Source organism: Pollicipes pollicipes, unplaced genomic scaffold, assembly GCF_011947565.3.
Source record: "Pollicipes pollicipes isolate AB1234 unplaced genomic scaffold, Ppol_2.1 Scaffold_6686;HRSCAF=7923_pilon_pilon_pilon, whole genome shotgun sequence".
Taxonomy (NCBI): domain Eukaryota; kingdom Metazoa; phylum Arthropoda; class Thecostraca; order Pollicipedomorpha; family Pollicipedidae; genus Pollicipes; species Pollicipes pollicipes.
In genome coordinates, this window is record NW_023596921.1 from 11043082 (window position 1) to 11058193 (window position 15112).

The 15112-nt window shown below is 54.0% G+C and overlaps 1 protein-coding gene across 1 annotated transcript; it reads right to left on the bottom strand.

Moving 5' to 3' along the window:
- Positions 1-2438: 2438 nt before the first annotated feature.
- On the bottom strand, positions 2439-13664 carry LOC119107188 (uncharacterized; the record flags this gene model as incomplete). The annotated part of the gene is given in 2 exon segments (XM_037230577.1): positions 2439-4844; positions 13102-13664. Coding segments are annotated over 2 exon segments (819 nt in total). The 3' UTR covers positions 2439-4322.
- Positions 13665-15112: the final 1448 nt, after the last annotated feature.

Consider the following 15112-nt stretch of genomic DNA (forward strand, 5'->3'; position numbering starts at 1 on the left):
TCGACGCCCTTGGATGACACCGGATAGCTGGTTTTTTGCTTGCTTTCACCAATCCAGATTTAACTTTCTACAGGACTTTCCGAACTGACGGCTAGATGATTATACTACCGTAACGGTTGCTTGCATGGGGATGGTGGGACTGAAACATCATTGTCTCTTCGCTGCAATTACCTGATTTAACAAGAGAGCTGAAAATGTGCATTTTGAAAATGAAAATGTGCAGAAAGCTTCCAAACCTTGAGAGACAAACTCTCAAGGTTTGGAAGCTTTCTGCCTTGAAATCGACATCACTTAAATAAGTGGTGTTGAGTTCAAGGCAGCTACCATTGTGGGTGGACCGCGGTGGGAAAGTTGGTGAAACAAGGATGGTGTCACGAGCGCATTCCAATGAGGATGTTAAACAAAACAAAACGGCGATCTCAATGTACGTTTATGTGGCCGCTGTTAGACCTGTCATACCACGTTTTCTGCAGGGGCACACCATCGCAGAAGCTTCAGAGATGTGTGATTACGTTTTAGCCATAACGTACCGGATGCGTCTCCATGCAAAGCCAGCCTTCTGTGTGTCATCACGAGAGGTTCCGCTGATGGTCTACTGGTCTTCAAAATTAAGCGGTTAAGCTATTTGCGTGTAAAGTTTTCTCCCTGCACAGCATTAATCTGTCTTCATAGCTGAATTGCATTCGCTGCTTGACCTCAGCGTCACCACGTGAACTATTTTTCAGCATGCGCATTTCCGCTGAAAAAGAAAACTTAGCGTGCATGGTAAAAGTAATGCTAACATCTCCCAGCCATCAAAAGGCCCAATAACAGAGGCGGAAGTGCATGTACGTCAAACGTTGTAGTGCGGGGCATGGGAGGTGGATAATAAGTCCAGAGAAGCATTTCACAATATATGGGTTTCATTGGACTGTGTGGATTTCAGCACCATTTCGCTCTACGGCTCCGACTCAGCGTATTTTATCACTTTTTATTTTTATCACTTTTTTCAGGAGCGTATTTTATCACTTTTTCAGCTCATTACAATGCACCAAAATTTAAGCGCCGAAGTACCACTAAAGACCAAGGCCGTAGAAATTACGAACGTCGCAAGCAGCAAATGAACAAACCGCCTTTTCGGCTATATTGTGCATACATCATTACAGGGATAATGCGAAGCTATCACAAAGAGTGGATGGTCCACGGCTACGTAATCAGAACGTTTCTAAAAGTTCATGCGGCAAAACCACCGGATGACGGTCCCTCAATAACAAAACCTTTGTAATCATGACATTCCCAGCGGATATCGGTGTACCGCCATAGCTAACACACTGCAATTTCCTTCCATCGTTAAACGTATCCCCATGTGCCTAAGTTTAACGCAATGCATAAAGTTCGGTGCGACGACAAAGGGGATCCTGTAGCGGTAATTGGCCACATTGCCACCAACATGCAGTCGAGCGCGCCTGTCACTTGCATGCAATCGACGTTTGACAGCCAAACCGACCATTCCTATGTCAAAAATGTACAAAGGTGTACAAAGGTGTCTCTATGCGGGTGTGACTGATCAGATAAACGTCTGGTGATCGAATCCCCAACCATAGTCACACAGACGGATCAAATCAGGAGAGCGAAGCCCGCTCGTTGTCCATTCGTTCCAATCGGCCGACTCTGGCGGCGCTCGCTCCAGCTTGGAATGGCGCTTGGCGGAACCAGAGTTTCTATCGCATCAAATGGAACCGCTGCGAACGCCGCCGAACGGACCGCGGCGGCTCTGGACCAGAACACCTCGCGCAGAAGATCCCTTCGAGACGCTGCCCGCACCGGGACGCTTCTCCGCCACTCGGCGCGCGCGCCCGCGTACCGTTACCGTCGGCACGGCACAGCTGATCTCGCAGTCCGGAGACGCCGCCGTCCGCTGACAAGACCGGCGCGCTGTGATGGCCGTGAATGCGCCGTCATCGCCGCCGAAAAAGCGGGTTCGTTGACTGGGAGGCGGCGGGAGAGGAGGCGGGGTTTTTGTACGGCGCCGGCGTCGCCCGCCGACGGCGCAAACTCGTGATTCGCGACGCACAGCGTGAGGCCTGGGTTTCGACACAGCGGCTCTCGCTGTGCAATGCCACTCATACGGGCCGAGGGCGAGCGCGGATTGGGTGAACGACGGAATGACGGCTGACCTTCAGACGACACGGGTGCATTGCACGCGACACGTTCAGCTGACCGGATCAGCACCCTCAACGGCCCGGTTGCAGGAGATCAGCATCGATCACTACGGGATCTACCAGCCGAGGCGACAACGCCGAAGTACCCGCACACCCAGCGCAGTGCCTATGACAAGCTGACATGCTGACAGTAACGAGGTGGCAAGTTGCCAAGCTGATTGTGGCAACTCTCAGGAATGCGCTGCTAGCAGCGCGAGTCTGAAAGCGTCAAAAGCACGGGCATTTTTATTGCATTGAAATCGCTTTAGACCTATGCGTGCGATTCAGCAGTCTAGCCCGAGACGTAGCCACGCGGCGTGCTTCCAGCTTCTACCACGGACATACTGGTGCTACTCATGAGGCACCATACGGTGGGCCGTTGAGCTGCACGTTGCGAGACGCGATCTTCGAGCGCTTGCGAAGTTTTAAGCCTGCTGAGGGAAGCTTATCGCGTTTCATGGAACGTTTCGGAGTTTAAGAGGGAAATGACGGCACATCGCAGTGCCGAAATAATCCCGGATCATGGCATCAATCCTTTCCCTTGTCAAGCGTCCTCTTCAATGGCCGAAGTTCAGCTCTCTCTCGTTCTCCCCGGCGCTCCTTTGGCGCTGCCTGATAGTCGAAGAAGGCCTATAAAGGATCGCTAGTAGCGCGTTGGTGGAGCCAATGAAAGGAAACGCTTCGCGGCCGCTGGTCACGCCGATTACCCCGTGATCGGAGAAACGCTGCATTGGGCACATGGGGCCACACTGCAGAAGAGGACACGGTGCCTGTAGACATTCCGGTGGTGGACACTGCGTGTGTGAACACTACGGCAGTGGACACTGTGCATGTGGACGCTATGGCCTTGGGCAGTGCGTTGTGGACACTGCAGTGGTGAACACTGTGCACGTGGACGCTACGGCGTTGGACTCTGTGCCAGTGCACACTACGGCGGTGGACACTGTGCGTGTGGACACTACGGCAGTGTACACTGTGCGTGTGGACACTACGGCGTTGGACACTGTGCGTGTGGACACTACGGCGGTTGACACTGTGACACTGGTCAACACACTGCGCATGACTCACATTTCGGGACACACAGGTCGCATGCAAAGCGATGAACAACAGCCCGGAAGCGGTAACCTTATCTCGGAGAAAGCCTCTTGCGGCGGCTCATTTGATCACAAAAGAGACGCAGATACGGTCGCCTCCCTCCGAGGGTAACGGGGCTGAGGCGGACCTCGGATATTGTCCCCCATAAATTACACATCCTGCGTGTATTCAGCTTGAGACATCGCGATAAATGGCCACACGTACGGAAAGCAGCATAAATTAGACTCGAATAACTCGGTCGGCGTCGCAGCCTACGACAAAAACGACAATAAGTCACTTGGGCTAAGCGGACGCATAAAACACTCCAAATCACAGATACACGTCAGACTGCTTTCAGCATAAATAACACAATGGGTACCTACCATCCTATGACGAATTTACGGGAGCTCGGGGTTGTCTTAAGTATGGGAACATGATGACAACACCTGCCGTATTGAAGCAGTTCAAGATATTTAGCTAAAATGTTCGCATCGGCCAGATTTTGTCCCAGTCCGGAACTTATTTACATCGCTTAGGTAGCCACATTCTGCCCAGCTGTGGCCGACACTGTTCGCCAAACAGAACAGCTTTGTCTGACTAGTTCACATTTCACATATTCGTTGCATCGCGCACTCGGTGCATTAACATGCTGCAAAACACATCGTCGTCGATCTATGTGAAACAGAGCAGATCTCCACATGAGCACAGAACTAGCCACATCGCTCTCGAATGTCGCTGCCTGTTTCTCGGGCCGGCGTGAGTCGGCGCGGCTCGGCCACTCACACCGGTCGACAGAGGTCTCCCGTGTCGAAACCGCTCAGCACCTTGCGGGCTGCGTCAGTCCGGCGGCTTTCACGGCTTTCACAGATCACACTCGAACGCAGCGCCGGTGGCAAACACATCTCACGCGCGTGCCGCCTCTAAAACACGCCCCCCGCCTGAGCGACGAAAACACCGGGTGCATCACAACACCGCCCGCGGCGCGCCGCCCGGCCCACGCGTCCGGCGTCGTGACCCGTGACCCGCGACCCGTCAGCGGTCACTATGGCACCGAGCGGCCCAGCGCCCTCACGTCAGCTTGCCGCCCACGAGACTCTGCAGCGTGTAGAAACGGTCCATGTCCGAGGCGCCCACGCTCGTCACGTGCTGGAAGCAGCACGGCTGCGAGATGTCCTCCTTGCGCGGTCGCACGTAGCGCTCCACCTTCTTCTTCCTGCGCTTCTTCTGCGCCGGCCCCGACAGGCTGATGTTGGCCGGATCGGCGCACAGCGTCTCCAGCTGCGCCTGGAACGCCTTGGCCGCCTCGATGTCGTCAAAGCTGAAGCCGACGCGGTGCCGGTGGTCTGTCGACAGGTGCATAGTGTGGAAGCTCGGGTCGGGCGCCGTGTAGTTGGACAGGTTGTCGACCACGTCGCGCCACAGCATGAAGCTGGTGCCCTTCTCGGCGAGCACGATCTGGATGAGGCGGCGGCCGCGGCTGCGCGTGTCGCCGGCGTCGACCACCAGCGCCGGGATGCCGGTGTACTTGAGCTCCCACGAGTTGGACTCCGAGCTGAGGTACATGTTGGCCAGCGCGCGGCACACGATCACCTGACGGCGGAAGAGGCGGTGTGAGATTGGAGCGGCACGCGCGGTGGAACGCACACGCTGATTGTAGTGAGTGGGACGGCCACCGATAGTTGATACGGAGGCTGTATCGAAGGCCAACGTGTACAAAGTTGCTATATTAGCATTCGAAAGTGCAGAACGTGTTGGAAAAGGCAAATATTGCCGGAATAAATAATAAAACACGCGTGACGAAAGATGACACTATTCTACATCCTTTTAAAAATGTGTGGTGCGCACCAAATAGGCGGTGTGGCGTGAGCAGACTACGACATAAATATCGAACAGCGACTTGGAACACAAGTCTAACGGACACAGCGTGATGGATACCGTGACCCGAGGACAGGGCGCGCCGAACCGTGCCCGGTCAGTGACACGGCGCATGATTAACGATACAGAACGCGGCGTGACCGTGATGGGCGGCCGAGCGACGGCTAAACAATGCCACGGGCACGCAAGAGATCGCGGCCCGATCTCGGCCGCACAGCGGCGGTCCCCCGTCCCGTCCTGACCCGTCCCGTCCCGGTCCCGGTCCCGGTCCCGGGTCCCCGTCTCCGTCCCCGTCCCCGTCCTCGTCGTCTCCGTCTCCATCTACGCTTCCGTCCCGTCCCGCTCTGTCCCGCCCCCGTCTCCGGTCTCAACTCCGTTCGTTCCGCCTGCCCGTTTCAGCCGGTCTGTTCCAGTCCAGTAGCGTACGGTCCGGTCCTGCTTGGTCTGTCCAGGCCTTTCAATGTCACGAGCCGAGTGTAACGGCTCGCTCAGGGACAGCACGTCAGCTCTGCGGGAGGTGTGGTTGCTCGCCGATGGGAGCTAGATTCTACGACCCGTCTGTGGCATCCGAAGGCAGCTCGACACCGATGAGTATTCGTCCCAAAGGGTCAGTGACATAACCCGCTCTCCGTCCAAGACGTCTCTCAATAATCCTGTGCTGCCATCTCAATGCGCATTTCCAAGCAGGGCAGCGTGGTAGTGTTGTGAACAGCTGGCGCGATTCACGTCATGCCCACAATATATTTCACACATGAGCTTTTAGGATTCGAAATATCTGATCACCTGAGCACTCAGACCCAACCGGAAAGACCGGCAGCAGACGCTGAAGCTTACCAGCTATGGCCCTGAAACAACCGGCATGCGATGCGTGTTCGGACACGCGACCCAGTCTACGATATCAGTTATCAGTTCTTGGCGCTGTAAAACTACTGAGCTACAAAGCTTACTACTGGATCAATTTTCCTCAACAGCCTCGGATCGCAAGGACACTTTCCTCATTCCGCCTGCGAATCCGCGCTGATGCGCTGGTTTCCCATGTCAGTCTTCATGAAAGCAACCATTCCCCCTCGTCTACTTTGCCTTCCTGCTTGTTCCAGCCTTACAGGGACTGTGCACGTGTCACCATATGCCGACATCGCACGCGGCCCTCGCCGTACCCATCGCATCTCGTCGTCACGGTCATCATCTCGCCCCGGAACGCGCCCCTGGCGTTCGCACGCTCGTTAGCCGGCGTGCCACCGCGCGCACGTGAGGTCGGCCGTCACACACGCGCCGACCTCCCGCGGCGACGACCGCAGTGCAGACCGGCTACGCTGCCGCGACGAGTCCCGCCCCAAGTCGGCCCAACTAGAGCGGAAACCCATCCTGCCGACCGCCGCCGCCGCGCAGTTTTGCAATGCTCGGAGAGTGGAACACAAATGGCACAATCCTTGCAGAGGCTGTGCTGTATCAGGATAACGATGCGGCTCGTGAGGCGGGCGGAGCGGAGATGACCTCCCGGGGACACAAAGTGCTCATCCACAGCCCACATCAGGGGGCAGATAGGGGCATCTGTCACCATAAGGAGCCCACGGTGGTCGTAAATCCACCCGCGACTTGGAAAACCCACGGTAGCACACATTGCGAGTGTGGCACACCTCCTGAAAGACAGTCCGGCGTACTCGTAGAGCAAAACCAGCGTATCAACGGGGCGTCGACATGTAAGGGTGCTGGTGGACTAGGATAGAAACATTTCGCAGCAATCTGACGTAGGACTGTAACGCTGAATCCTGGCCGATTATTCTGGAAATGTCTTCAACTGAGGCTTTTGGCTCTCCTGTATTTCACTCCAGAGCGACGGGTTGGTTTTCATACGTTAACTGACGCGTTGGTCTCCCTAAGCCATTCCACCTGCGAAAGGACGCCTTCGGCCGGCGTGCCATCTCATTCGCATCCCAAGCCCGCTCCCGGAGAACGGCTGCGCTGATCGATGAGCGCTTGTTCAGAAAGGGATGTGGAACGCGCGTTTGTCCATGACTGTGTTGTGGACTGGCTGTCACAGTCGACACCTTCATTTGACATTGCACCTTCAATGTGTTACGACCAATCCGTTAGCTAGAAGAGAGCTTCCAATCGCGGCGGCAATTAAGGAACACGGAACACAGCGGCGGTCTTCAGTGTGCGCCTTGCCGAATGCGCTTGGCGCTAATTACAAGGAGAGCACAGTAAAGCGTCTCAGGGTCCTCATGACTCGAAATGACAGCATGACAAGGCATGGGTAGCTAACTACAGAACGGCCTGCCCTGGAGACGGAGGCGCTGTATGCATGTGAATACGACATGGCCGCCAGGGCCTGCGGTGCCACCCACATGTGGGTCAGTGCCGGCTGATTTAGATTCCGGTCAGATGCGTGGTGCCCGAGTGAAAGTGCCCCTGCAAGTATGAATGGAAAGCCCGAGCTGGCACTAAACCAACAATGAGCTGCCGCCACCGACGGCTGTGGATGTTTATATCTTAGGCCGCCATGGTGCACACGTAAATCGTGACTCCATTTGTTGACGCAGCACCACAGACTGGGCTATGTTTCGTCACGGAGTCTGTGACGCTGCAGTACCGTAACAAGCTCTACGACGATGGAGTACTGGTTACGAGCTCTGCGACGATGGAGTACTGATTACAGGAGTTCTGCGCCGCTGGAGGACCGGTTACAAGAGCTCTGTGACGATGGAGCACCGGTTACAAGGGCTCTGTGGCGCTGGTTACCATCTTGGAAAAAAGTGACGAAGCTGGACCCCACTTCCGATGACAAACCGATATGCCACCTTTAACTTTCCATTAGCAAGCCTTCGATGCATATCATAACCTGCCATAAACAGTGGACCGAATGGACCGAGCGATCGGTAAACAGAAGACTACCGCTCGCGTGACTTTTACTCAGCTGAAGCCTTTGATGTAGCATGGATAGGATGATAATGCCAGAAGGAATTTTGATGGATTGAACTTAACTCGTCTCCTTCCGCCAGTCTGGCTTCAGTGGCATGCTGTAGCTATAATACTTAACTGCTCCCTGCACTGCAATCATCTCCAGGTGTCCTTATGAGCTAGGCGGTAATGAGCCCCACGTCACTAGCACACCTCCACTCTCCAGTCAAATTCCGCCTGAGGCACCACGTGATGAGTCCCCCGCCTCGTCCTGTTGAAATATTTCACAGCTAGCACGTTGAAGCGCATCTGCTGCTCAAGAGACTACCCAAGGGCTGCACGCCGCCAATGTGCGTGACGGAACAGCTTGAGCACTTCCGGTCCCAAGACGGCGAGTGCAAAACTTTCCGAAGAGCTGAAGATCGACAACCATTGCCGTGACCACAAAGCAGCTGCAGTCTTTTAGTCTCTTAGCCCTGGCTCACCGCAAACCGAGGCCTTGATCGCAGCTCATGAGACGGCTAGCACATCGCCCGTCAAAATGTCCGCGCATTCCTTCACGTGATTCAGCACCCAGTGTGCCACGCTATGCCTCGCCATGGATTTGCAGCGTCGGTGTCTCGACAAAGGCTGAGTCCCTCATATCCCGTCGACGTGCTGTAAAGTGATGTAATTCTTTGAAAAGCGTTCGTGCAAACGTCCGCAGGATTATGCAGGTATGCACGCCACACCCACTCATCACCATATGTACTTTTGAGCCTTACATCCGTGGCTGATGTATCGGAGCCGGATTGCTCAACACGAATAGCTTCGCATTCATTCGGCAGTGGTGCTTAACAATCCAGTATGACAATACAGCCACTCCTGGTATTTGTGCCCGCATGCGTGAGGCACCACACTTGGAAAGCCCCAGCAGTGGTAACTTCGTTGATCCTTAAGCGGTTGTTTTGTATGGTCTGTGCACGAACAAGCACCATCTCAGAAGTAATAGGCATGGCAATATGAGTGATGATTTTGACGAGCGTGCCGTTTGGCAGGGAATATCAGGCGGAAAACGAGGCCCAAACAGGAATTAATTTTGTTTGAAACGTTCTGGACGGACCGCCGGAAAACACTCCAAGACCTTCAGGGCTTATGTGATCCCTGGTTCTCCAAACGGCGCGTCATGTTCGTTCATAACGTCACCCTGCAAACGATACCCCCCCCCCCGCATCCGCTGCCTGTCCCCAAACACCCACCACCACCGGCCCAACAGTAAACACTCTCGCCAAAACATGCACGATGCTGACGGGTCAGACTCTGCCAACGCGGATCACACGACCCTTCAGGATCGTGTGGGCCAGCATGTGTCAGCCAGCATGTGACGCCGGCTGCTCCATAAAGCCAAACGACACTTGGATTGCGGGTATGTATTTCCGTAGTTAGGAGGACGTTGTTTGCTCTTATCTCGTATTAATAAACATTATATCGATAAACATTTGATTGACGTTGAAAACAGGGCACAGAACGTTGAGTGTTTGGGAAGACAGGCATAACAAAGACATAACGTGGATTCACTCAATGACTGATAAGTTCGTGGGAGATAAACGGCTGTATAAACTTAAAATTAATGTCAACGCCTAAGCGGTTCAAAACTACGGCTCATCCATCTTGTTATACATAAACATTCCAGCCCAAAAGACGAACAGCGTCTCGAGATGCTTTGGATGTTGTTGGTTGGTAGACGTGGTCATAAATGATAAGCCTGACAAATTACATCTTCAAACAGGATGATACTGGGCATTCTTGGCAGTCTTCCTCGAAAAATCTACTAGGACTGAAACGTAGTGCTGTGGAGACAAAGCTGGTCGTTTTTAATGGGAATGCTTTTCCGATATAAATTTAACTTCTCGGTATTCCCTGGAGCTATCCTCGCTTGGACAAACGTAAGCCATTTATACCAGTGACAGCACCAGAGCAAAAATGGCCAGCGGTCATTACACAGTGAAACCACCAGTGCACTGCCAGCAACGACTTCGTAAGAGATTACAAACTCTGCCATCAAGAGCGTGATTGCCATGTTAACTGCTAATACTTCGTACATGCAGGCTTTGCGCTTGTATTCTATTCCGGTTCGGAGACCGTTCAGGCGATTACGAATCTGGAGTTCCAAATTTTTGGTCAATTACACGTGTAAGCTTCAAGCGCAGCTAAAGCTATAAGCTTTCACGGGCTATAAGTGTTTTGCATGCAGGGCGTGCTAGGCTGTGCTTCCGGCGAAAGCAAACGCGCAAAAGCATTGCAAATTTGATGGAAATCAACGCGCATAGCAATCGTTTCTAAACATAACCAGTTTGAACTTCCATTCATAGGATGTAGTTCCCAAAACAGCATGTGCGTCACACAAACGACTCTGGGGCGGTCAGCGGCAAAACTGCCCACGTTGACTGGTAAGCTGTCCATGGGCTACCAAACGTATGGAAACAAAAGTTAGCCGCAAGCAACAATAAATGACCTTCAAATAAAACCGCTTGAATTTTTTAGTGTTTTGAAAACAAACGGATGCAGTAATATCTAGTGGCACGTTAGCTTAAGCTCGCGATATAGTTAGCATAGCTCAGACCATACTTTAATCACCTTACCAATTAACGCACTGGAATGTATGAGACTTTCGACAAATCAGCGTGATAAAATTCACAATTAATGAAACGCTTGGTTAATTAACGTGCCTGAGAAACGAAGCAACGGATTCGCAGACTCTCAACCACAGGCCTACTGGGCCGCGGAGTAACTAATCCATATCTCCAAATACAACTTACTTTGTATTATTCTTTTTCTAAAAACGTGGATGACCTTCAAGCGCCTAATCCAGTGCACCATATCAATTGGGAGGTGATGACGCAAGCTCTCATGCACCAAACTCGGTAATGATTTTACGGTGGCCGAATCCCCTCAGTCGTAAAGCAACGCAACTGCCCACGGTCCATCACGAACAAACTGTGGCAAACAAGCGCTGTATGTAAACTCCCTTGCATCGGTCAATGAGCTTGATCGGGGGCCACATAAAACAACCGTAAAATTAAAATCAATCAGGGTGTTCTAAGTCCATGTTATGGTGAGGCGAAATCACCGGCTGCGGTAAGACGGCCGAGGAACGCGTCCCTGCGTTCGCCGTCGTGTCAGGACGCTGGCGGCCAGGATCCATTAATATCCGGTCGTCTCGCCCGTCCGCATGAATGCGAGGCAAATTACAGACCGCTCGGACGCGCCCAACGCCGAGTGAAACCGACAGCCGCCGTGACCCGCAGACTGCGGAACAAGTGGAACGCCGGGGTGGCTAGGCCAAAGTGTCTGCGGGGAGACCCCGGGGAGGGAACCGCAAGTGGGAGATGTGAACGAAGTTCAGGATGAGAACCGTGAGTTTGTGATCAAAACCATTGGTTTTGAAACACACCTATGAGTTGGACATGAAGATGTAAGTTCGGGGCGAGCACCGTGAGTTTGGAATGGGGTCCTCTAGCTTGAGATGAGAACCGTGGGTTTGCGAATGGAGTCGGAGTTTAGGAAAAACCGTGAGTTTGGGGTGAGAACCATGGGTGTGAGGTGAGTGTGACGAGGTGTTTCAACTCTTACTGGCCGCGGAGAGCTCGGCTGTCGCTGTCGGCACTGATAAGCGAGTAAAGATGTTATCACGAACACAAAAGGAAGTTGGACCGGTACTAAAGTGGTGCGGACAAAAGAGAGCTAGTGTTTAATGCACCCGCGTTACAGGTGATCATAGACGATAAAACATTCCGTCTATAGAGGGTTCATTACCACAACTAATAACTATTACTGAGAGGACAGCGGTCTATCATTTTTATTCGAGGAATGTTCTTTTGGTATGCTATAATAAAGCAGTTATGTTAGAGAATGAGAAAGGGCACTGGATCCATGACCCACGTCAAATAATGGGTCTTTCATGCCTCCAAGCTGCGGCACAAGCAGCTGATAAAACCCTCACAAAGAATCCAAGCTCATCTGTCCCGTTTAACCTTCAGCTTGGCTTCCGGGAGAGTTGACGAGCGAACCAGCCCCCGGAGCGCCTCGAGGCGAGTGGCGGTCAGCGGCTCCCGGTCGTCATTTATCGAACAACGGCAGACATGTGGTTAGTCTCCAGCATAGTGCACGACGGCCGAGGGCGGTTCTCAAGTTTCCTTGCTCCTATTCACTGCCGTGGTCGTTACATTGTGGTTCCTCCCAAACCGAGCGTTCAATGGGGAAAGCGGGCAGAGTTCCCATCGCGGCCCACGTTATGTGCAAGGTAACACGCGACACGAGCTCTTCCGCTCCACTTTTCTCCGGGGCTTCTGAGCGTGCTCCGGGGTGATGCAGTGGGCGGGGGCATTGATCCCGTCGGCTGCAGGGTTGGTGGTCTCGGCTCCGGCAGTTTTTTTCATTTTCGGAAACAGTCTCGGTGTTATCGCGTTCCACGCCGCATGGGTGTCAGTTCCGTCATCGGAACAAAAGAAGCGTCGGCCTTTCAGAGAAGATTGAGTGTGGGAAGCTCTGTGACAGGCGCAGCCTAACAATTACCCAAATGCCAAGTGCGTTCGGAGATATTCTATTCCGGCAGAGCTTAGCAGAGAGCCGACATCCATCAGATCTGAGATAAGGCGTATCGCGAAATCACTGGTCACATAACTGTGCTGCGATCTGTGGAATACGAGTCTCCGTCCTGCCCTGATCTGTCCGAAACAATGCACGTTCGAAAGCCGATGAAGTGATACTGGGCGACAAAAGCATTCGCTACATCTGCTCATTTATCCCCGTGGTGATGTGTCTGATGCATGAGGCCCATGTCATAGACATATGCCATCGTGAACGTATTCTTGTAAGTTGTATGCATGCTAAAAAGCAGCGCGTCCGCCTTTTCTAACCATTGCCGACATAATAAATGTATTCCTAGACGAATAAATAATGTATTCCTAGACGAGCGTCGGACTCTATCAAAACGAACAAACTCTTCCCAAATAACCAAAAACCAGCAGTAAAGCGCCAACCAGCCCCCAAACCGAGCCCCAGCCGCCCCCGCCCCGCCCCGGCTGCTCACCTGCGTCTTGTGCCCGGCGAAGAAGGACTCGACCTGGGCGATGTCGGCGTCGCCCACGGTCAGCGGCTGCTCCTCGTCACGCGCCAGGTTGCGGTACGAGTCGTACTTCTCGCTGATGCGCTGCGCGGCCGCCAGCCGGCCGGCGCGCACGTCCACGGCCGACTGGTAGATGGGCTCCGGCTTGTGCAGCACGGCCGCCTCCTCGTTCGACTGGAAGACGAAGAGGTGCGGCGTGGACGCGTACTGCGCCTGCGCCGCCGCCAGGTTCGTCACGCTCTTGCTCTTGTTGGTCTTCATCGACGTGCACGCTGCCGCTGGGGGGCGGAGGTGACGCTACAGCATGCCACGCATGCGGACGCACGCAGACGCACGCGGACGCACGCGGATCTGACACTGCGCGGCGCCGGCTCGAACCGGTGACGTAATCACCGCTCTGACGTCAGGCGCTGGCGGAAGCCAAACGAGAGTTCACTTTCACGATGCCCTCTGGATGCCTGCTGGTCGCCCGTGGGTCGGGCGGCGCGTCGAGCGACAGGTCCTCGAAGCGGCGTGCGGGTAACGTCCTGGAAAGGCAACAGATCCAGTGTTACGTCATCGGCAGGCCGGAGTCCGCCTACCCCCGCGCGTGGACTCGTCCATGCGCGACCGCACGGCCGACCCCGGGCGCGCCGCAGCCTCGCGATAACATCCGGCTGCTCGGCTGTCGGCACGCCTTTGTCGCCGGCACTTTCGTTCGGAGGCCCCGGCGAAGGGCTGGGCGATTGGCTATCGGCGTCGCTCCACGCCACGGTGGCGGGCCAAAGACTTAATGTGAAGTGAGGGAACCGACGGCGCTTTCCAGTCGCAGGGGCAATCAGATGCCGTAGGCAGATTTCACCATGAAGGTGCAGCTAGAGCAGAGGAATGAGTAACTCCTGGCGAAGGTGGCCCAACTCCGGTCAAAGCTCGATCAGCGCCGCTCATGGATATTGAGTAGCATGGTGAAACCTATTGTATTTAGCTTTTGCACGCAGTCTTGCCAGTCTTGCCCCCTTCAGGTTTTTGCACATTTAGTCTTGCCTTGCCAATCGGACAATAGAGAGGAGCTGTGGTCATTAATGTGCGATTATTAGCAACAGTCGCCGACTGGTTGTGTGACAGCCAAAATAATTACCCAGGAGGCTCGAGTTACATCAGACCCGTTTCTTACCACACAGCAGCCCATGCTCACACAATTTGGCGACAACCCACCAAGTTTCGCACGGATCAGGTGGACTGTGCTCATAACCGGCGGGGAAGTATGCAGAGCAGCCACTTGTACCCACACCGGACATCTAAATAACCGTTATTACCGCACGCTAAAGCAATGTCTGAATTCTGCTGTGCTCTTTCTGGAAGACGACAGCCCGTCCCGTGGACGGATTGCCCTATATTGGTTCACTCAATTCACAAGCAATCACGGGCGTTTGACGCTCATCCTGATGTTGAATTCGCGTCTGTCCCGTACCCACGGTAGTCCCGGAAGCAGGCGGCTAGCTCGTTAGGGTCCGATTTCCGGCAGGACAAATATGACTTCCGGCTTCCGCGCCCTTGACCGGATTTTTTAGCTAAAAGCTCGAGATTCGGAAGGCGGAGCGGAGGAGAGCGTTTAAATGACCACAAAAAGAACCATTTCTGTAGTCCACAAAGCGATATACACGAAAAGACATTGGGAGTTCCTTGCGCTCCTCAAGAAGCAATATCCGCTGAGGGGGTTGGACCTCCGATTCTCCCAGCAGCGACTGGTCACGACAGGCATGCTCCGTCGACACGGCTCGGTTGCCGTGCCGAACAGCGCACAAATATCCGGCGGAGGTTGCGAGGAGATTTGCTAAAAGCTATTCCACCGGCTGAGCGGTCCCGCTCCACCCCGCGGCGCCATCGAACCAAACATCCACCAGCCTCGAAACCCGCCCACGCCATTCGGCACGAACACGGCGGACGGAAATACGAAAGATCGAGTCACGCCGCACAAGCCGCTTATAGTGGCGCA